This window comes from Panthera uncia, chromosome B1 (genome assembly GCF_023721935.1).
Source record: "Panthera uncia isolate 11264 chromosome B1, Puncia_PCG_1.0, whole genome shotgun sequence".
Taxonomy (NCBI): domain Eukaryota; kingdom Metazoa; phylum Chordata; class Mammalia; order Carnivora; family Felidae; genus Panthera; species Panthera uncia.
Genome location: NC_064811.1, coordinates 151,686,430 through 151,709,172, shown reverse-complemented (window position 1 = coordinate 151,709,172; position 22,743 = coordinate 151,686,430). Strand labels below are relative to the sequence as shown.

General features: G+C 40.3%; 1 protein-coding gene across 2 annotated transcripts in view; it reads right to left on the bottom strand.

The window, feature by feature from the left end:
• INTS9 (integrator complex subunit 9) overlaps positions 1 to 22,743 on the bottom strand; it is a 102,447-nt gene that overhangs the window by 44,941 nt on the left and 34,763 nt on the right. The window contains exons 3-6 of one of the 2 annotated variants that reach the window (XM_049632360.1): positions 17,458 to 17,518; positions 14,072 to 14,134; positions 9,200 to 9,339; positions 6,922 to 7,008 (exon numbers count right to left, since the gene is read on the bottom strand). In XM_049632360.1, coding sequence (XP_049488317.1) covers positions 6,922 to 7,008; positions 9,200 to 9,339; positions 14,072 to 14,134; positions 17,458 to 17,518 — 351 coding nt within the window. The remainder of the gene's footprint in view (positions 1 to 6,921; positions 7,009 to 9,199; positions 9,340 to 14,071; positions 14,135 to 17,457; positions 17,519 to 22,743) is intronic. The other variant, XM_049632361.1, reaches the window with a different exon arrangement.

Below are 22,743 nucleotides of genomic sequence, written 5' to 3'. Positions count from 1 at the left end.
ACAGCAAATGTGTGTGTGTATATATATATATATATATATAAAATCATATACAGGATAATCAGTGCTTTATGAAATTCAGCTTTTTAATGAAATTCAATCACTTTAGCTCCCCCCTTATACTTAAATTCTTTGGGTATCTTATTCTGGTACCTTTTATTGAGTACACTATTTTTCAGATTTAAAACTAATTATTTGTCATTTTTCTATTGGGAAATATCCAGAGGTTTCCTTTTTCATACAGGTTTGGTGACAAAATTTCCACAATTTTGGTGAATTTCCTATCAGCTGCAGAAGAGATTTAAACTAGGAATTAGTCAAATATACTGGTGGCTTTTTCAAATGACCAAAGTTTCAATAATCCTTTCTACAATGTTAATTTCCAATTCTTTTCTCTCTTTCCTGGTATGCACTGGCTGGTTTGAACCAATCCAGTCACTTCTCAATCATGCCATGTTGCCCTGTTTTTGCCTCTACCCTTCCTTTATCTTAGAATCGCCTCTTCCCTCTTTGAAACTCTACTTAAATCTGCCAAGTCCAGTATAAGTCTGGCCACTTAGTATATAATCTTTGCTTGACAAGCTCCTTGGGTACAGGGATTATGTCTTAAACTTTTGGGGGCATTTTCCTGCAAACTTATCATGATGTCAGGCACTTGGCAGTTAGTCAATAAGTTGTCTGAATTCCATATTTATATTCACAAATTCCTTTCATTGACACCCTTTTCTTACTCCTTTGCGATATTTAGTCACTTGGTCACTACTTCCTTATATTTCCTAACATCTAACCTAACTTTCCCTAAAATTCTGCTTGTGCTTACCTGAGGCTGTAATTATAGAGAGGGATTTATAGAGCCATTCAAAGCTATTAAGATGATTGGCTGATTCAGGAAAAGTTGGATAAAGAAACCCAGTGGGAACTAGTTCTATTTTTTCTGGCTTTCTAATTTATCAAAGTCAAGTTCTCAGAGTCTAAATGTTTAATAAGTACTTTCTAAAAGATTTCATTGTTTTGTTTTTTCTTATCACACTTGAGTACTTAAGAAACTTTCCCCCAGTGTTCTGACATCATGCCAGAGCTCTGCTGTCTCTTCTTCCATCCTACCAGCATCCAACAAGCAGCAAAGACCATGTGTTTGTGTTAAAGAGTAAGACTTTTAAGTCCATAGGGACCACTTAAAAGCTTAGAGATAAAACCCTGGTTGGGTTTTTTCTAAGTGTGTGATGAATGAAGGAATCTGCAAAATGAATGTAAGAGCAGAATACAAAGAATATAAGCAACAGCAACGTCTTTTTCCTCTCATTACAGGAAAGTGTGCTTAATATACATGTGAATGGGGTGGGGTGGAGATGTTTTAGCAGAGTGATGATCTATGTGGAGTTTACTAAAGTGGAGCTTGATAATCAAGCATTTCTCAATATTTCTTTTTAAGTTTATATGAGAGAGAAAAAGCACGTGAGCAGCGGAGGGGGTGGGGGTGGGGGCGAAGGAGTAAGACAGAGAAGAGGGAGACGGACAATCCAAATAGTCCTGCGCTGTCAGTGCAGAGCCCGAGGTGGGGCTTGAACTCCTGAACTGTGAGACCATGACCTGAGCCAAGATCAAGAAGAGTCTGACACTTAACCAACTGAGCTACCCAGGCGCCCTGGGCATTTAATATTAACCTAAAACTATAATTTCTGATTTTTGTTTTAGACCCATTTATCTCTAAAAAGGACAAAGGCAATTGCTTAGGCTACTAAAGCACAACAGAAACAATTCTCCAGAGTACCTAAACTACCTTTGCTTTGATTCGATTCTCATCAAAAAAACCTCTTATCTATAACTTGATCTCTTAAGTGGACTTGCTGACCAGACCAGAGTGTCCTAGATAGATGAACCATTTTAGTTCTGGAGCCAGGCAGATGTCTCAGTATAAAGTAATTAAATGGGATTTTTGTTTGTCAGTCAATATCCTGGGAGTTTAGTTAGCCGGAATCAGTCCCTCAGAGGCTAATCAACTCTGAGTGAAATGAAATGATTAAGTTTCTGGAACTGCAAAGCTCAAGGACAAGCAGTGATGACTTCATCAAAGTACTGCCACTCCATGAACACTGGCTTAAGGAGCCTCTCCCTTGGACATCTTTAAAAGCTGTAACCTAAGTGAACTTAGAGATAATTTAATTCAATTCTCTTGTTTTACAGAAAAGGAGACTGAGTGCCAGCGTCTGGATGACAGTGCTAACTAACAGGAGACAACTGTGGAATCAGAAAAATGGTTTTCCTTCTTTTATACTACCTTACTTTCATCAGGAAAGGTAGCACCTAAAGATAAATTAGGTTGTGGAAGGCACATGTGTGCTGATTACGGAAAAGAGGTTATGTGAGCCAAGGGTATCATTAAAGGGGAAAAGGATGCTGGTGTTTACAGAGCACCTACAATGTGCCTTGCACTGTTTGAAGGACTCTCATGCTACTTATTTAGTCCTCAACACAACCCTGCAAGGCTGCTAATGTTATTCTTGTTTTATAAATGAAGAAACAGAGCCTAGAAGAAATAAATTGCTACAGCTACTGAGAAGCAGATATGAAATTTAAACACCTGTCTATTTGATCTCCAAGCCCATAGCTTTAATTTTTTCCCGACCATATAGTTAGCCCTGATAAATTCCTCTATAAATACCCATGGAGCATCAGAGCTGAGGAACTTCAACCATGTCTTCTTTTATGTTTTTTATAAGGGATGAACCCACATATTTGAGCTCTGACTAATGAAAACTGCCACAACATTTCTGCCAGGAATATATCAGTGCATAATTCCTTAATGCTTGCAAGAAGGTTATGACAATATCCTGTAATGATTTATCCTTAATTATAACCGTAGACTTCTAGGCTAATACAGGAAAATCCTACCTGCTGGTTTAGTTTCTTAAGTGGAATATTCTGTTCTAAATTTTCCTGTTAAAAACCCTAAACCTTGAAGTGGGTATGGGAAAGTCAGAGACTCAAAAATTATCTTGCAGAGGGAGTCTCCTTTTCCTACCCTTCAAAATCTCTTTTTCAAGAAGAGTAAACTGCGGCCATCAAAATGAGGAAGAAAGATGTCTAACTTCTAAATAAATCTCAAGGAGCGGTGTCAACTGAGGCAGGGGAGTCAGACAGCTGCCAAAAAGCAAGAGTAATAGCTTCTTTTGGTATACATCCTAATACTAAATCAAACGCTAACTCAAACTAACTTCAAATGATTTAAGAGAATTTGTCAGATTCCTTTGACCAATGAGTCTGAAAGGTTTTAATTTATTTATTTTTTTAGTTCATGGTCTTATTAAATAACTTAAGCTACCAAAATGCATCAATTCTAGGCACTTAACCAAGAGACCGCCTGTGTGAAGTTTAAGTCAAAAACTGGGGGCCTGAGTCTCAAATCCAACTCAGAGGTGTTTTACTTGGATCATACAGGATTTTATCTTCATGTGTGAGCCAACATTTTAAAAAGATGAAAAAAAAAATCACATTTAAAACATCCAGAGTTTGGGTTTCTCTTAAAAAAAGAAAAAAAGAAAAAGAAAAGGAAGATTTGGCAGCAATAGACTCACGTTTCCATATGGCCATAATCTGCTGAAGCTGTGCCCCTTTAGAGGGATGTGATCCCTAGTCCACAGTTACAGGTGGCCCACCTTACTCTTGTATTGACGTTTCCCATCCCTGGAGTCATCTGAGTTTGTAAGCCCTACTTAAGACCCCTCTCAACAAGGTGAGTACAGGAATTAAAGGAGGAAGAAAAGGGGGGAATGAAAAAATAGAAGACACAGCCCATATCACTTGGGAAAAATGTCAATGTAGCAGACAGCAAAAAACAGTGTTTCTCACTCAATTTAGTGTGCCACAGTACTTTGGGACACTAGATATGAACTGGCTCGTGACAGAAATTTTAAAGTGATGTAAAGCCTTCAGCATAAATGTTATTCAAATGAAGCACTTTTAGTATTCTGGCCCAAGGTTAAATTCTAGGTGAGTATTTCACAAGAACTCTTTTGTCTGATGTCAATTACAAAACAGCTCTTCAAATTCCTCTACCGCTTGTAATATTTATGCGGAGTTTATCCAGGAGAAAAAGAGGACATGGCTTGCTCGGTTTGTTTCTCTAACACTCAGCATATTCTTTCCAATAAGAGTCTTCTCTTTATCAATAACTATGGCTCATCTTGTGCTCAGATGCCAAAACACAATACTTGATCAGGATCAAAAATATGGTTTCAATATATGAAATAATGAAATGAGGTCTTCTCCACTAGTCCAAGTTATTTGGCTTGCTCCTTTACCAAGTTAGCTTTCAACAGTTTCAGATTTTTGCCCACTAGGTGGCGAGATAGCGAATTCAAGGTTTTAATTCAAGGAGCACCCTTCTTTAAAAGGGAGATTTCCTAAGCATCTTAGGAAATAACTTCCAGTCTACCCCTGCAACCTTGCCCTCCCCATCCTCTGCTCCTTCAAGGTCATTTCACCCTTCTCCCTCATAAACGATGGCACTTCTTTTGTAAGTCAGTTATCTCGTTGTATTTTACAAAGAATGGGAGGCAAAGGAAAATTGCCAAGGACTCTGCCCAAGGTCACAGAGGAAAAGGCAAAATAAGGACATGGGACTTCCTAAGACTTGGCCCAGGGTTTGGGAGCCAGGAAACAGTGACCTTTGAACATCACTTCTGGTGTGCCAAAATTATTTGTGGAAGAATACTGTAAGGGGTATAAATTTAAAAGGAGGAAATAAGAGCCAATGTGTACATGTTCCATGGGGAAAGAGAACAAAGTCCTAAAATTTCTAAGGCGGGAAATGCACACAGCTAGGTCTGATGTGCTCCAGTGGACACACAGGAGAGAGAAAGAAAAGGGGAAGGAGGGATAGCAATGGGCAGGAGGAGAGGCAGCTGAGAACAAGAATGCAAAATGAGAAGGGAAAGGGACCTTGTTTTAGGCAGGTGGGTGTACACACAGAAGAGTCAGACACATGTGTGAGTCTTTCCTACCATGAAGCCATACAGACACCATATCCCTAAATCACAGAAATCGAGACCCAAACAATATCAATAAAACAGAGGAGAAAAATGAGCACAGTTACACATACTTCCTCCTCTCCTCACCTGAGGGGGCTCACATGCACTCAAAAAGTGACATGTGTGCCCTCAAGGCAGCCTGGCATAATGGTTAAAAGCACAAACTCTGGAACCAGGCTAGCCCTACTGCCTGGGTTCTAATTGAAATCCTACCAGTCACTAGTTGGCTGACCTTGAGCAAGTTACTTAACCTATCTGTGCCTGTTTTCTCTTCTGCAAAATGATCATGTTACAAAACTAAATAAATTAAGTAAAATGCTGAGACTTTAAGTGAATTAAGAAAAACAAGTGTCTGGCACACAGTGTAAGTTAAATAAAACAACACATACACAGAGGAAACTCATATGCTCAAACTCTGAAACAGTTACAGTATAAAAACAAAGCATATTCTCTTAGCTACACATACATATTTTTGTAGAAGGAATAGTCTACGAATTAAGTCTAAGAATTAAGACATTCTAAAGCTTAGATAACTAGAGAGCTCACAAATCACTGACCTAGAGGGAAAGAGAACACAGTGGCAAGGTGGCTGGAAAAGAGTGGACTTGGGCAGGCACACATGGGACACCCACTACTTAAAAAGCCAATGACGAGTTTTTACTCCAGACTCTGGATGCTAGGCCTGGAAGGCTGGGACTACCGTGATGGAGGGTAGGCTCACAGAAACCGTAGTATGTTCAGACTGGCTAGGGTCCTCCGCTACTACTGAAACATGAGCATGGAAGTAGAATCAAGCTGCCTCCTTGCCTCTACTATTATATTTCTACTATGTCACCTCTTACGATCTGGTTTTTGATCCTAGCACTCTAGTGAAACCAACGTCCCTGGGACTTCCATTAACCAAGGGTCTTACCTCCATCTTACATGATGATATTTCTGCAGCATCTGATACCAAATGACAAGGCCAGGTGTGGGGAAATTCCCTTTTACCCTGGGCTGCCGCTCAGCTCTCCTCTGATCTTCCTAAGGATGACTTCACAGCCTCTTTCACAATTCATATCAATTCTTCTCCATTCTGTCTTAGAAATTTCTTCATGCTCCCTGCTACTGCCTCCGTTCAGGCTTTTGTTCTCTCCCCTGGGTTTCTGAAAGAGTCCTACACCTGGTCTTTTGCCTCCATCTCTGCAGCCAACCCATCTTTCGTGCTGCTTCTAGAGTCACTTTCCCCCAAATGTGTGATCACAACATTCTTCTCCTTACAAACCTCCACAGAGGGACTTCCCACTCTCCATAACACAAAACTCAAACTTCACACATCAGATTCTTCATTATCTTGCTCCAATGTACCTCTATAGTTTCATTTCTCACCTCTCTGCTTTCCCACTCTCATCCACCCTGTACTTCTCACTGTTCCCTGAATATACTATATCCTGTCATGCTGTGCTGGGACGTACTTCCTGACCTTTTCTATCAGGAAAGTCCTTTTCTTCCTTCAAGACCCACCTTAACTGCCACCTCCTAAGGATGTCCTCATCAGCTTCCCTACACAAAGAGTTCTTCATTCTCTGAGTGCCTATAGCACTGTGACGAGCACCTCTTACGATACATGCCATCCAAAGCTGTAATTTATCTGTCAATGGTCTGACTTCCCATCAACCCCTGAGCACCTCAAAGACAGCGCCAATTGTTTTACTAATTTTAAAAACCTTTTGGACCCTGTACAGTACCTTGGACATGGTCTCTCACAATATATTGGTTGTATCAAACATAGCCCTTCCATAAGATAGGGAGTTCTAACAGTAAAAGCGTAAAGCATAACACAAGGAAAAAATGGTACTGTTTCACAAAGCCTGTGGGTCTACTGTCAAGGGGAACAGACAGGTCTACTGCTCACCGCTGAATATCCTTGTTCTTCCACAAGGAGGCAGACTGAGCCTTGGGCACTCTTTCAATGAAATTCACCAGCTCTTCCATGAGAAGCCTGAGTTTAAAGAAAAAAGTGATGAGCACTCATAGAAAAATGAGAAAAACACCACATTCGTAACATGGTAGCCAAGACGAGTGGGCTTGTCTGCCTTCCCCCTCCCTAATCATTTTTCTCTCTGTTGCATATAAATTTGGACACCCATTCACATAAACCTGAACAGAAACCCAACCATCTTTTGAATTTCCATGTTAGACATTTCGAACATAAATGATTTAATTCACCTTTAAAACAAGCCTGGCATGTATCTTATCTTTGGACACTGAAATATACAAGCCCATGGTTTAGCTCTCATTCTTAAGATCTCTGCCTTCATGGAACTAAAAATATGAAAGGAGGAAAAGCCAAATGACTGTGAAGTACCTGATTTTGGTGGCAGCAGGGGTGGGGTAGGATTGTTTTTTTTAAATGTTTTTATTTATTTTTGAGAGAGACAGAGACAGCATGAGCAGGGGAGGGACAGAGAGAGAGGGAGACACAGAATCCGAGGCAGGCTCCAGGCTCTGAGCTGTCAGCACAGAGCCCGACGCGGGGCTCGAACTCACAGACTGCGAGATCATGACCTGAGCTGAAGTCGGACACCCAACCGACTGAGCCACCCAGGCGCCCCAGGATTGTTTTTTTAATGACAATATTAAGTGGAAATTTTACACTGGAAAAGCACGTTTTCTTGACATGCGTTTTGGGAATTTACAAAATTCCACATGGAAGAATACTCTTAAGAATTAATCCTAAAAGCCTAACTCAAGACTTGCAAAAGGACAGGTTCTGTGTGCAGATCATGAGATAGATTACCACAAAATCACAACAGAGGGGAACCTAAGAAATGCTTTACTCGAGTGGATCGATGATGCAATGTGCTCTGAGAAGTGCATGGCAGAGACCTGTGAGAATCCTGGATGACTAGAGGATGACCAAAAAGCAAGAAAAAGATTTTCAACATCTTGACTCCCCTTTCAGAATGCAGTAGAGAGGACCCATATTGACTCAAATCCTCTCCCAATCAACATAGAGATACGGTAGGCTGTAGTTAGCACTTGAACGTTGAACAACTTCATTTCATTTCCATCGATTTATTTATTCCCCATCCCATCTCCTTTCATCTTGAAGGAGCAGCACTAGTTCTAGCACATTCAAAGATCTGGGACCCAGGCACATTATCGTTCTGGCTGGAGTTCCTGGAGAACAGTCTGGCGTGTCCTTCCTCATGCTTTAACCTTTTCAGAGTAGAGTCTGATGTTTTCAGCTTATCCTCTCATTATCAGTGATCCACCACCATGTGTTTGCCTTTCCTATAATGTCCCTTCCTCAGATCTCCAAGCTTCTCCTGTACACATGAAATGTTCTTTAATGTGAAGGGACACAAAAAACAAGGACACATTTGGTTTCTTTCTGGTAATTCCATCTTGTACTTTTGCAAGACACTGGAACCCGAAGCTAAGAGTCTGTATCAACACCTCGATCCTGTATTTTGAGTCTTGCTAGTTTCACTTTATACCATACTTGTTAGTCTGCTTCAACATAATTCTTTTTTCTGGGGTAGGTAATTTTCTTCACGTGATTTTTCTCTCACTAAATGATGCTATAGGTACTGGCAGCAACCACTTGCATCGTGAAGGCTTGGGAGGGGCAGAGCATTCTCAGAGACAAAGGCAGGCTCCTTTTACTCCTTAGAGCTCTGAGTTTCACCCTGTCACAAGTACAGTCAACTTAACCATCTAATTACTTATCCTGTTTTCTACAAGCTGTCTCCATTTACAGTCTGTGCTAAATCATACAGGGAGGAAATTCTGAAAGCAAAGTAATACGATCTCTTCTTTTCAATAGGCTATGCTCCTTTCTCCTGAAGCTCTTTGCATTACATCTTTGTGACATCTTACTCAACGTTACCTCCTCTAATTAGGGTCATCTGCACAGAGGACCGGTCTCTGTGAACACCTTCTTCCACTCTTTGTTTCAAAAAACCAAACAAAAGACTGAGACTACTTGCTGCATTAATCTTGAGGCAATTCCAATGAATGCTTGTTTTATTTGTGGAGAGTAGTCTACTCACACCAATTCTACTTCTGGGTTAGCTGCTCAGAAGGAAACACCAATCACTCTTGGCACAACATTCTGTTAAATGGTCACCAAGGAAGGAAGGAGTTCTTCAGCCACTTTCTGCTGCTGGGAGAATAAATACTCTCACCTGCCGATCTGGACGGTGGGCTCTGTGGCATACACTGTGCCTGTGAAACCAGTGTGCTCAGTGATGTAGGGCAGTGCCATCATGCAGTGGTAGTTAGAGATGAGGATCACATCTACCGTAGACAGATCTATTAGCTCGGTCTGAAAAGAAAGGGGAGGGAATGATACATATCTGTTCAGGGCACATAGATCAACATGATGTGACTGAAAAATGATGCTGTCAGAATGCAGAGGAGTTGTTCTTGTACTACAGAATAATGATGCCTTTCACGCAACGCTTCTATTCTCTCATTTTAGGATGTTTCCTAATGTTGGCATTAAGTAGCAGGACAGGATGGCTAACAGCGAGAATGCAGCCAGTCAGTGCACCAGCAGCACTCAGATTTTACCGAAATAGAGTTCTGAGTTAGGCAGATGAGGGGAAATGACAACAGGACGTCTCAGCAGCTGCTGCCTAGCACGTGCAACCAGGTACCGTGAAGCAGAAAGAGCACGACAGAAGCCGTGAGGGGAATGCGAATCTAATGCACCACTGCCATGGATTACTGGTGACAGAGGGAGCAGCTTAGGCACAAACTAGCCCTTCACAAGGCAAATGCAGGAGGAAACTTCTTTTTCTTCTAGAGGGAAATTTTGACCACTAGTGCTGGATATAGATCCAAAACAAATCTAGTGTCAGAATCACAAAAGGAAATTATACTGTCATATTCTGCCCTAGCCTTAACCTTAAATTTACCTTTTACTCCACTATTAAGGTCACATGAAAAGGGAAAGACAGGTTGGCAGGTGAGGGAAAAATGCCACTCGTGTTTAGTAAACTTTATGAAAACTCTTTCAGCAGAAAGGAATATTTCCCCATATATTTAAGTCCTACTTGTCCTTTAAAGCTTAATTCACTTCCTCTGTTAAACCTTCCTGATTTGCCCAGATGAAAAAAACACAGTTCTTTCTCAGAATTACCAAGGCATTTTCTGGAAGCCCTCTTTTTTTTTTTTTTTTTAAGTTTATTTATTATGGGTTGGGGGGGGGGGAGAGAGAGAGAGAGAGAGAGAGAGAGAGAGAGTGTGAGTGAGAGAGAGTGAGTGAGTGAGTGAGTTTGGGAGGGCAGAGAGACAAAGGGAGAGAATCCCAAGCAGGTTCTGCACTATCCACCTGATGTGGGGCTTGAACTCACAAACTGTGAGATGATGACCTGAGCCAAAGCTGGATGCTCAACCAACTGAGCCACCCAGGTGTCTCTATGTAGATGCCCCTCTTATGACTGTTGCCATTCTGTAAAACAGCTCCTCAAAGCACCACTTTGTCCCTCCAATATTAAATGTCTCTGAGGATAAGAATCCTGTGTGACTCATCTCTGTCCCTTCCCAGTTGTGGTAGGCAAGTGCAAAACAGGCCTAGGTGCACTGCTGTTGGAGGAATGCATCATTAGAACTGGCACTTTCTGTGGGAAAAGTGAATTGCGATTATTCAGAGACATTGTCTCAATCACTAAAGTTACCTCTGAGAAATTGTATGGTGTACTAAGGACAGCATAGGGTAAGTCAAGGAAGTGTTTCAGATGGGAGAATGGGTTGTTGAACTAATATGTCTCCCACAGAGAAGAAGTAAGAACAAAGAGCTCTGTGCCATCTTGCAAATAATAGAGACAGTTTGCCATTTTGGCTGTGGGTATTTTCTGGTTGAATGGCTTTACATACAAAGTAAGTTAATTTAATAAAGCCGGCAAGAGATAATCAGCTCCTGAGGACAGCATGTAGATTAGAGGTCAGAAGTTACTCACTGCTAGGGCAATGGCAATCTGTGTGAATAAAATGCCTAATGACAGTAACAGCCAATTTACACCACCCTTAACTCCATGTGTGCATTGCACTTCCAGGACAATATCCTCATAAGGAAGGGTCATGTAACATTCCAATAGTTCTATTCCCTACTACCTCTCTAGAACCATTCTTAAACAAATAAGAAAATTAAGACATAATCGCAGAGTGACAGATCCAGAAGAAAACAAGGGAATGCCTGGGTGGCTCAATCAGTTAAGTGTCTGACTCTTGATTTCGGTTCAGGTCATGATCTCACAGTTTGTGGGATTGAGCCCTGTGTCAGGCTCTGTGCTGGCACTGTGGAGCCTGCTTGGGATTCTTTCTCTCCCTTTCTCTCTGCCCTTCCCCCCCGCCCCCCCAAATAAATAAATAAACTTAAAAAAAAAAACTTTAGAAAACAAGAAAACAACGGTTGAAACAACAAGAAAGCTCAAAAGCATCTCCTTTCCCTCTTGCACAGAGAAACTGGGTGAGTTTGAAATTTCTCTTTAATATGTAAGAGTCAGCCCACAGAGTCTAGAATGATTAGAAATTTGGTAAGGACAGCTAGAAGAAAAAAACATATGTATACATATATATTCTGTCTGTATATATATCAAGGGTGCCTACATAAGCATTTTTCCTGAGAAATAAATTTAACATCCAAACCATGTTTATATACTCGCATTTATGTTTTTATTTACATTCTCTCACTCAAAATCCAATAAAGATTATTTTAATTTTAAACTTGTTGTATATAGACATTTGGGTTCTATAGACCATGAATTGGGTCAAACACTCATAATTTATTGGTTTCTTACTATATTGCCCTAGACTTTATACTCAGTCTACAGTGTGGACTTACGCAGATACAAAAATATTTAAGGTAGTTGCACTAGATTTTAAATTCCAGGAAGACTGGGATTAGCTCACCTATAAGTCTCTGAAGACTGCACTGGAATAAGTATATCTGTCCTGATTCTGTGACTCTCCTATTTTCTCCCAATCATACAATGCCCTGCCTCTACCTTAAAATAGTGACTATTACTAACTTGACACAAACTACAAGACAATACAAGCTGAAAAAACTTACATAGCTCTAGAAGCCTAAATATATCAATAATCCTTTAGCCAAGGAAAGGTGAACTGTGAAATAGTAATTTTTAAAAAATGTTTATTTAAAACATTTAAATGAGAGACACAGAGCATGAGCAGGGGAGGGGCAGAGAGAGAGGGAGACACAGAATCCAAAGCAGGTCCAGCCTCTGAGCTATCAGCACAGAGCCTGACACAGGGCTCAAACTCATGGACCGTGAGATCATGACTTGAGCCGAAGTCGGACACCTAACTGACTGAGCCAACCAGGTGCCCAAAATATGAATTATTTAATTCCAATTTCTAATTGATTAGTACTCAATGGAGCAGGTCCGAAAGTCATCAGAACACCAATTCATAAATTCTACACTGTGGTCCATAAACTGAAGGTTGCTGCAGTCAGTGCCATATGTAGCAAGCTGAAAATAAATGCAGCACCTGGGATTAGGAATCTTTGAACAGATGGGGACCTGCCCCACCAATTCCTAAATGACAAATGAAGGTGACAAAAGATTTGAATAGCAGTTAGGAAGAGCTCAGGATTCTTGGCAACTCTTTACCTTCACTGTTTCTCTTACTACTTTATCTCAAACTTGTTCCCTTGTCTGCCACCTTCAGTTACCAATCTTGCTCCACAACTCCAAAAGGACACATACACATAATTCAACGAGAGAAAACAAGTTTATCTACAGAATATCAAAGAAGGTGTTAAAATGGAAAGAGACGGAGAAAGAGTACAAAAATAAGGGAAATAGTACTTCAGATTTTCTTCTGGCACTGAATTGTGACAGTATTTTCTAGAGGCACCATAATCCACTGGGTAGATGGAAAGACCAGGATGGTAGCTTCTCACTGATTTCCTTAGGAACCTGGGACTAGCTACTGGCCTCCCTATACTTTGTCTGTTGAGAATGCCATCTAGACCGCTCTAGAGATCAGGACTCTGTCAACTGAGATTACTTAGCTGCATTTAAAGTGAATGGGGCAGGGGCACGCCTGGGTGGCTCAGTTGGTTAAGTGTCCGACTTTGGCTCAGGTCACGATCTCATGGTTCCTGAGTTTGAGTCACGTGTTGGGCTCTGTGCTGACAGCTTGGAGCCTGGAGCCTCCTTCGGGTTCTCTGTCCCTCTCTCTCTAACCCTCTCCCGCTCGCCTCTCTGTCTCTCTCTCAAAAATAAATAAAAACAGGGGCGCCTGGGTGGCTCAGTCGGTTGAGCGGCCGACTTCGGCTCAGGTCATGATCTCGCGGTCCGTGAGTTCAAGCCCCGCGTCGGGCTCTGTGCTGACAGCTCAGAGCCTGGAGCCTGTTTCAGATTCTGTGTCTCCCTCTCTCTGACCCTCCCCCGTTCATGTTCTGTCTCTCTCTGTCTCAAAAATAAATAAAACATTAAAAAAAAAATTAAAAAAAATAAAAACAAGGAAACAAAAAATTAAAATGAATGGAAACTGACCTTTGTTTTCTTTAAAATGATAAAACTGACCCCAAACTCTTAAAACAAGTGTCACTGTGATAATAATATGTAAGTGAATAGGTATCCGTGGCTCAATTCAGAATCTGTGAATTTCAAGCAATATTTGATATTACAGTTTACTGTATTGGTTGAATAACAGCAATTCCCAATTACCCACTGTAAGCAAGACTACAAACAGTATGGCTAATCTAAGACACAGGGATATAATTACAAAACTGAAAGGCTTGAGTTATTTCTGTATCATGCTCAGAACTATGCCCTGGTACAAGTGTCAGTGGGGATTATAGAAAGAGCTAGGAATACAAAAAGGAGAGTTAAATTTCTTACAGATAATATAAAAGGCTCCTAAATGATTATATTTTAGTTGCATGATAATGTGCCTGGAATAATAGATTCATTTCATTTTGAAAACAGAAAGCTAAGCCCCTTAAGATTATTTCTTGACTTCCATTTTGAGAGATGACAAGATATGCTTTGTTTCTACAATAAGAATCACTTTCATCTTACCTCTGGCAAGCAGAATTCAGGCACAGAATCCACAAATACATGACCTGAGCACTCTTTTAATTCCTAAAAGAAACCAAAAGGAAAAAATTCTAGGAAGAGATATCCAACAGATATAGCACCAAAGAAACTTCATCCCCAAACCAAACTTTCCATGAAGAATCACAGACTGCTAGAGAGTTGGAGGGAAGTCGGAAGGTTATTCAGGCCAACTGCTTTCGTGTTTAGGTTCAGGGAGATTAAGTGTCTTATGCAGGATAAAAAACGCTGGTTGGTGGCTGACTTGGGGCTTCAACGCGCATTTCTCGATGTCTCTTCAAGCATGTGTGGATATACGCTGCTTTCTAAATCACAATGCAGTGCTTCCCAAGTAATAGTTACATAGCCTATACCAGCAATATCAGAATCATCTGGGAACGCTGATGGAAGTAAAGATTCCTAGGCCCCATCAAGGGATTAGAAATCTGGATATGAGGCCTTGAAACCTGTATTTATAATAAGCACCTCTAATGATTTTGTTATGCAATCAGGTTAGGAGTCCTGGCCAAGGACAAACGACTTAGAGGCTTTTTCTCCTCCTACCAAGGATTGAGGGGTGAGGGACAAGGGGCAAGCAAGGAGGGAGATGAAGCGCAGAGGGTAGGGATTAAACCACCACCACTACTATCACCTCTGTGAACGTAACCTTTGTCCTCACGGAGCACACAATTCATTTGGGATTATAAACCACATGTATTTATTCAAGAGAAAAAAGTACACTTATATAGAAAGAGAATATAGTACAATTCCCTACTCTGCTTGTGCCCTACCATATTTAATATGTCTTAGTCTGAATTCCCTCATAAACAGACCTTGAGAAAATGGTGAGTGCAAGCTAACACGGAAGTGCTGAAAAAAGGGCAGGAGGATGAGAGCCCTGATGGGCGATCAGGGGAAAGGAAGGGGGCTGATCATGGGTATGTTACTAAGCTGTACCCCACTGTGGGTAGCTGGGACTTCTTCCCATGGGGAACTCTGAGAAATGGTGTGAAACACACACCTTGGAGTTACCCTCCTCAGAGGCAACGGATCTAGGATATTTATTTACACGGTAACTCCTGCATTTGTGCAGCTTCAGGGGAAAACTCTCTGGCAGACTCATACAGGTATGGGCAGCTGAAATTATGACAGAGCAGCACACTGAAGAGGCACGAGGGGGCCACCTATGGGGTCTGCTACAAATGCCTCCAGAAAGCCACTCGAGTGGCTATCTTCCCACATTATACTTGAAACTGAAATCTGTGGAGGATTTTTTGCTTCATCAAGGTCAAAGTTTTCTGTGACTTTATAAGGAAACCAGTAAAAGTGAGAATTTGCTCGACAGTTTGCTCTTTCCAGAAAAAGAAAAATACTGTTAGAATTTTGTTCCATCATGTTTTCATTAGTCATTGAACATGTATTTCTATATATTCATATACAAGTGTCTTTACACATGGGAGCTTGAATGGTTTTATTCTCAATCTTTATCTGAAATTAGGGTATTAACTGTGTAATTCTCCTTTTGAATTTTACAGGTCTTATATCAGAACCTTGACAGAAGGTTTCCTCCCCTTACCTTCCACAGTAAACTCTGGTTCCGGTTCCTCTCTTTATATGACTACCTTTTAAACAGTGAAACACTAAGCCAAAAACGGACTGAAAATAGTTCTTAATTACAATGTACCTGCTAGCTAAAAACAAATGAACAATTACGTTTAATGGGAGAAGACTCCCAACTCCCTTAGGATGAGGTTAAATATGATTAGAGACAAATCATGGGAAATTTCAAAGCCCTGACTGCTCTTAAACTGGCTATGTAATCTTCTTCTCCATAATGCTACACATCAGGGCATGTCTAGCTCACATGACAGAGCCTCTTCTGACGCTTTCTGGCCTGGAGAAGCATATTTGCATTCCACGCACTTACAGTGCCCCTGTATTTTATTCACCACTCCCTTCTAATGAAATGCTCCCACATACACATGCAAGTCATTTTCGCTCACAATGCACTGGTAATGGGATGCTTCTGAGCCTTTCTCAGGGAATAATGATTTACAGCCAGCAGGAGAGTTAGGCTGAAATCAGGTGCACAGGTTTCTGAATGTCACATAATTTTATAGTTGGCTATGAGGGAAACCTGGTTTCAAATTATGCATTTGCCTTGCACTGGAGGTTGGGATGCAGTTACAGAAATTAATTCTGTAAAAAGATCCCCTCTTTATTTAACAGTACCTATTACAAGAAGGAAATGCCTTATGCGGATGAGTCATTTTGAGGATCTTTAAATTTCTTTAGTCTTTCAATTGTGAAACTTGGGAGAGGAAGAATGATTTAGAGGACTGAGAATGGCATGGATGAGCTTCACAGTTTTTGACCTTCCTTTGCCTGTGATTTTTTTTTAGGAGAAAATGTGACTAGATTATAGTTTTAACATTTTTTGTACCTTTGGTCTCTCATTTATAAATTAACTGCCTAAAAACTGGTCGGAGGAAGGAATTATTGTGATGATAATCCAATGTCAAAAATTTAATAGCCTTGAAGAAAAAAGTTATTTAAGTCATTTACTGTAGGGCTAGTCCATGATTAAAGTCAGAGTAGGGCCCCAAATCCTAGATTCCTAGTTGTGTGCTCTCTTTTCATACCTATAAGGTTATCCATTCCAGGCTACCAGGAAAGGCTGGAGTGAGATCTTAGTTCATAGTTTGGAAGGCCCTCAATTTGAATTCACCCAAGATCATGTTACTCTCCCACTCCCCCAAGAACATTGCCTGGGAAGTTAAACACTGGCTTCATAGTCTGTTCCCCACAAGGCAGCAAGAGATCTGATCAGATGATGACACTGCCCTCCTGCAATCTTCCATGGCCTCTCCTCACCCAAAGAGTAAGAACCAAAATTTTTCAAAGCCCCACCTTCCCTAAGCATGGATAGAAGCAGTTTAAAACTCACATACTTGAGGATTTTAAAGTCTTTTTTTTTTTTTTTTAAAGTTTTACTCTTTCCAGTCATGGTGTCAGTCTAGCCTGAAAATAGAATGAATTGGATGGAACTCTCTATCAGTATTACCTTTGAAACTCTCATCGCAATTCTAAAAATAATAGTTTTCTTTCTGTGGTGATAAAATGTATTTGCAGCAGAAGTTTTTAGATTTTTACATACGAGCAAATTGGACCTGAATTTGAACACTGAGATTCCCTAAAAGGCTCTTAAAGACAATAATCACCAAGTACTGAAGACCCTACATGGATCTTGGGTTTTTTCTGAGAGAATATATTGAGAAAAAAATGAACCCATCAGTCACAGTACTATACGGTGGCTCTGGTGTGACAAGATGGCTTTCCACTGGGTATAGATATGCTTCAGTTATCATTACCTTGTCCAAGAAAGCATTTCCATCCTTTAGGGACCAGCCAGGAAGATTAGACAGCCTGGGACTGCAAAACAAAAGATTAAATTATCCTAAATCGATTACAGTCCTCAGTGATTTCATGGTGACTGTTATCATCTCCATAAAGTTAAAAACAGTTTGAAATTACTGGCAACAATGTCCACCCAAAACACTAATCAAAAAGATGAAAGAAAAATAACCACACTGTAGCAAGCTTAAGAATTATGTGGGGATGGAACATTAACAAGCCAAAGAGTTTAGCACTCAACTGAGAAAATTAAAAGAATCCTATGCAAAATAATAAAGAGAAAAAAGAAAGATGAGACACTAGAGCATTTTATAGTTTTCCAATTACTGCCCCTGACTTCACCCTGCTTGTGCCTGACAACAAGCCTGCGGGGAAGGCTAAACAGGATCATCATACTGTGGATGAGAAAACAGACTCAGAGGGGTCAGGTGTTCTGACAAGAACACTTAGCTGCCTATCAGTCTGAATTCACTGCAAATAAAAATACAGTACCTGAATTCTGGTCAAGTCCACATTCCACATCCACTGCTTATAAGTGGATTAGTCACTTTGCACCTGTGGCTTGGGTTTCCAAATCTGGAAAACGAACCTAGTTTTCCTGAGTGTTACAAAATGACAGCATAGGTGAATAATTTCTAGGAGGTGAGGCTCGTTTCACATGTAGGATACACTAAGAAAGTCTAGATTCAGAAATCATGCACTTCTGGCAATCTCAGGTTTTAACTGTGTGCTATCAGTTGACTAGCAGAATTATGCTGAAGGCTGAAAATGCAAATACCTTAGGGAGAAATATGCTGGTTAAAAGAAGAACTTAATGATCAAGGTGTTAGGTGAAGAAAAGCACGTTGGGAGTACAAGTTGGGTGGCAACAGGATTTTAGCGCCTCCTCACAAAATTAGTCTGTAAAGTAAAAATTAAGGGCAAGGTAACAGTGTGGGACTAAAAGACTATAATCAGAAACCAAATTAATATACAGTCCCTTAGCCTCTTGCCAAATAGGTTTATCAAATTCTGACTTTGTAATTAGGTGAAAGAGAATGAAAATAAGAAACATAAATATTGTGAATATTTTCCAATCTTCTAGGAAAGGCTAAAAGCCTGAATAAAAATACACATGCATCTAATTTCAGAAAACAATAGGAATTTGGGGGATATCTATTAATTTTGAAGTAATTCAAAACTTACAGAGAAGGTGTGAGAATGTAAAGACTAGGAAGTCCCACTTACGCTTTGCCTACATTCTGTTTACATTTTGCTTTGATTTACCAAAAAGTGAGAATTTTGATTTCACACTTGGGAATGAAAATTACTACTAGCAGAGTAAGTTTGGGTCACATAAGTTATACCTGATAAACTTGTTTTTTAAACTCTGGGAGTTTTCTGCACTAACCTCACAGAAAAATATTCTATCATTAGCTCTTTAATTCCCATCTCGTTTCAAAGTCACGTGTGTCTTCACTTATAGACTTATTTCTTGAAAAATACATTGACTGCCAGGTCAGATTAAAAAAACCAAACATTCAGATAAAAATGTAATGACAAAACAGTGTGAATACTGTTCTCATTCTGTGCATGCTAGCTCTCTAAAGGAAGGTTGTAAATATTCACTTCCCTTTAAAAGTGAACTGAATCATAGGACATGCATTCTGTTTCCCATCAGACACACAGAAATCAGCCTTCAAATTACAGATAACTGATTCAGTTAGTTGTCTTCAACAAATGATCAGAATGGTACACTGCTTATCAGAGAAATTTGTTTGTTTATTTAGAGAGCGAGAGAGGGAGCAAGAGAGCAAGCAAGAGAGTACAAAAGCCAGAAAGGGGTGGAGGGAGGAAGGGAGGGGGAGGGGGAGTGAGAGTGTGAGACAGAGAGAGAGAGAGAGAGAGAGAGACAGAGACAGAGAGAACCTTAAGCAGGCTCCACACTTACAATGGAGCCTGACACAAGGCTCAATCCCATGAACCTGGGATCATGACCTGAGTTGAAATCAAGAACTAGACACTCAACCAACTGAGCCACCCAGGAGCCCAAAAATAACTTTTTTAAAACGTAAAATTTTCAGATACTGTACTTTTTTTTTTTTTTTTAATGTTTATTATTTTGAGAGGGAGCAAGAGAGAAAAAACACAAGTCGGGGAGAGATACAGCGAGAGGAGAGAGGGAATACCAAGCAGGCTCCATGCTGTCAGCGCAGAGTTTGACATGGGGTGTGATCTCACGAACAGTCAGATCATGACCTGAGCTGAAATCAAGAGTCAGACCCATAACTGACTGAGCCACCCAGGTACCCCCCCCAACCTTTTTTTTTTTTTAAGATTTTATTTTTAAGTAATCTCTACCAACATGGGGCTTGAACTTACAGCCAGCCCCAAGATCAAGAGTCACATACTCTACCAACTGAGCCAGCCAGGTGCTCCTAAGATCCTATAGTTTTAACTCTTGCTAAATACTTTTTTTAAACATCAAAGCCTTCTATAAAACATGTGTGGTTGTTCTGGATTTGAGAAATTGCCAGTAAATGGGAATGACTGCTCAAAGAGCCTGGCCATGTTATAACAATAGTGCCAAAAATGAGGGCCACAGACGTGTCACCAAACGGCAAAGGGATGTTGACTACAGAGATGAAAATATTTACTTACTGAGTTCCACTCAGTTAATGACTAAATCATAAAGAGTCAGTACACTTTAAGCTACCAAAAGGGAAGGGACTTAGGACTTTGCTCTTAATGATTACAGAATTTGTATTAGTTAGTTAGTTATGTGCACAAGTGGGGGAGGGACTAGTGGAGAGGGAGAGAGAAAATCTTAAGCAGGCTTCACACACAGCGGGGAGCCTGACACAGGGCTCCATCCCACCACCCTGGGATCACGACCTAAGCTGAAATTGAGAGCTGGACATTCAGCTGATTGAGCCACCTAGGGGCCCCTAAGTTTTTAAAAAAAAATTTTTTTTTACATTTATTTATTTTTGAGAAACAGTGAGACAAAGCGTGAGCGGGGGAGGGGCAGAGAGAGAAGGAGACACAGAAACTGAAGCAGGCTCCAGGCTCTAAGCAAGCGGTCAGCACAGAGCCTGATGTGGGGCTCGAACCCACAAACTGTGAGATCATGACCTGAGCTGAAGTCGGATGCTCAACCGACTGAGCCACCCAGGCACCCCATAAGTTTTTTAAAGCAAGGAAGAAGAAGTGTCTCCATAGAAATATACCTTATTAAAATATGAGAGGTGAAGATATTAGATAAATTATGATTATAGATTAACACATCTTTGCATCCCCTATTTAATAATTTCTTAGAAAAGAATGCCATTAAAAATATAGTCGAGAAAAAACATGTATATAAGATCTTTTTCAGTATTTTATATTATTGAAGTATAGTTGACTGACAGCATTAAATTAGATTTAGGTGTACAATATATTGATCTGACAATTCTACATATTACTAAATGCTCACCATGAGAACTGCAGTCACCAGATTACCATACATTACAATATTAATGACTGTCCTTTTCATCTCTGTGACTTATTTACTTAATAACTGGAAGTCTGTGCCTCTTAATCCCCTTCCCCTGTTTATTTTATTTTTTTTAAATAAGTAAAATATTATCGGGGTGTCTGGGTGGCTCAGTCGGTTAAGCATCTGACTCTTGATTTTGGCTCATGTCATGATCGTAGGATTGGGTCTCATGTTGGGCCCTGTGCTGGCAGCACAGAGCCTGCTTGGGATTCTCCTTTTCTCTCTACCCTCCCCCGCTCATTCTCTCTCTCAAAATAAATAAATATTTTTTTAAGTATAAAAATTAGGTAAAATATTCCCATAAGTAAATAAATAACCCAAGGCATTTAAAAGTAATCTGTTACCTAACAAAATAGCAAAAGTTAGAATGAACACGGTATGCAATTCATTTTCCCCTTATACTTTTCATTTTTCCAAATGCCTATTTTGAAATGTATTACTTTTATAATCAGAAAATAATCTAAGAGGCATGACTACATTCATTCATTCAAATAATATTTAATAAAAGCTTACTCTGAGCCAAGTATACAAAGTGCACATAACAATGTACTGTAATGTAATGACAGTTCAAAATAAACCTTGAGTTTTAGGAGTTTGCACTTTAGTAAAGCGAGATGGTAAACAGCAATTAAACAGAATAAAATAAAAGCATGATGGGGTAAGCAGAAGTGTTACAGCTTCACATAGGAAGGGCACCTTTGACAGCGTGTGGTGTTGTGGGAGAGCTGGGAATAGGAGTTAGGAGGTGAGGGTGGAGGAAGTGTTTCCATAAAAAGGGAACATGGAGGGAAGAACTTCAACATTTGGTGTAGTACTGTAGGAGTATTGTTCATCTTCACTCATTCATTAATGAATATTTATGTGTCAGGCATGCTGGTGATATGACGGTGAACAAAACATACCTGTCCCCAAGTTAGCAGGGAAGACAGACATTACAAGTAATCACACAAATAGAGAAGAAGATACTAAAAATGATGATGCAGGATGGTACAAAATTCCCTAAAGAGGGACTGGTCTAGGGGCGCCTGGGTGGCTCAGTTGGTTAAGCGGCCGACTTCGGCTTGGGTCATGATCTCACGGTCTGTGAGTTCGAGTCCTGCGTCGGGCTCTGTGCTGACAGCTCAGAGCCTGGAGCCTGTTTCAAATTCTCTGTCTCCCTCTCTCTGACCCTCCCCCATTCATGCTCTGTCTCTCTCTGTATCAAAAATAAATAAACATTAAAAAAAAAAATTAAAAAAAAAATAAAAATTAAAAAAAAAAAAAAAAAGAGGGACTGGTCTAGGCAGCATCAAAAGACTTCTCTGGGTCTGATGACTGAGCTGAGATCTGGACAGTCCTAGATTCAAGGGGAAACTGGGCCAAAGGACAGGGTTGGAGGGAACAGAGAAAGACAAGACCCATATTTTCCTCCAGTAATTCTCACCAGCCTTTGGCATGGACATCTTACATAGAAGGTTATTCAAATGAAACTTCAAGAAGAGGCCCACACACTCTGTCCCCCTCACCCGACCAGAATACCATCTTTATGTCCTTCTTATATAGAAACTGAAGTCATAAATGACCTGAAACACGAGCTCCTGTGAAGTAGGCTCAGGGAAAGCAGGATGGGGCTGGGGGAGAAGAGCCTTTACGACTGACGGAAAAAATGAGTGTGACTGCTCCCAGGCAAGAAATAGGATTTCTTTGAAACTAAAAGGAAATAAAAAGTAAGATACTAGAGGGGTAG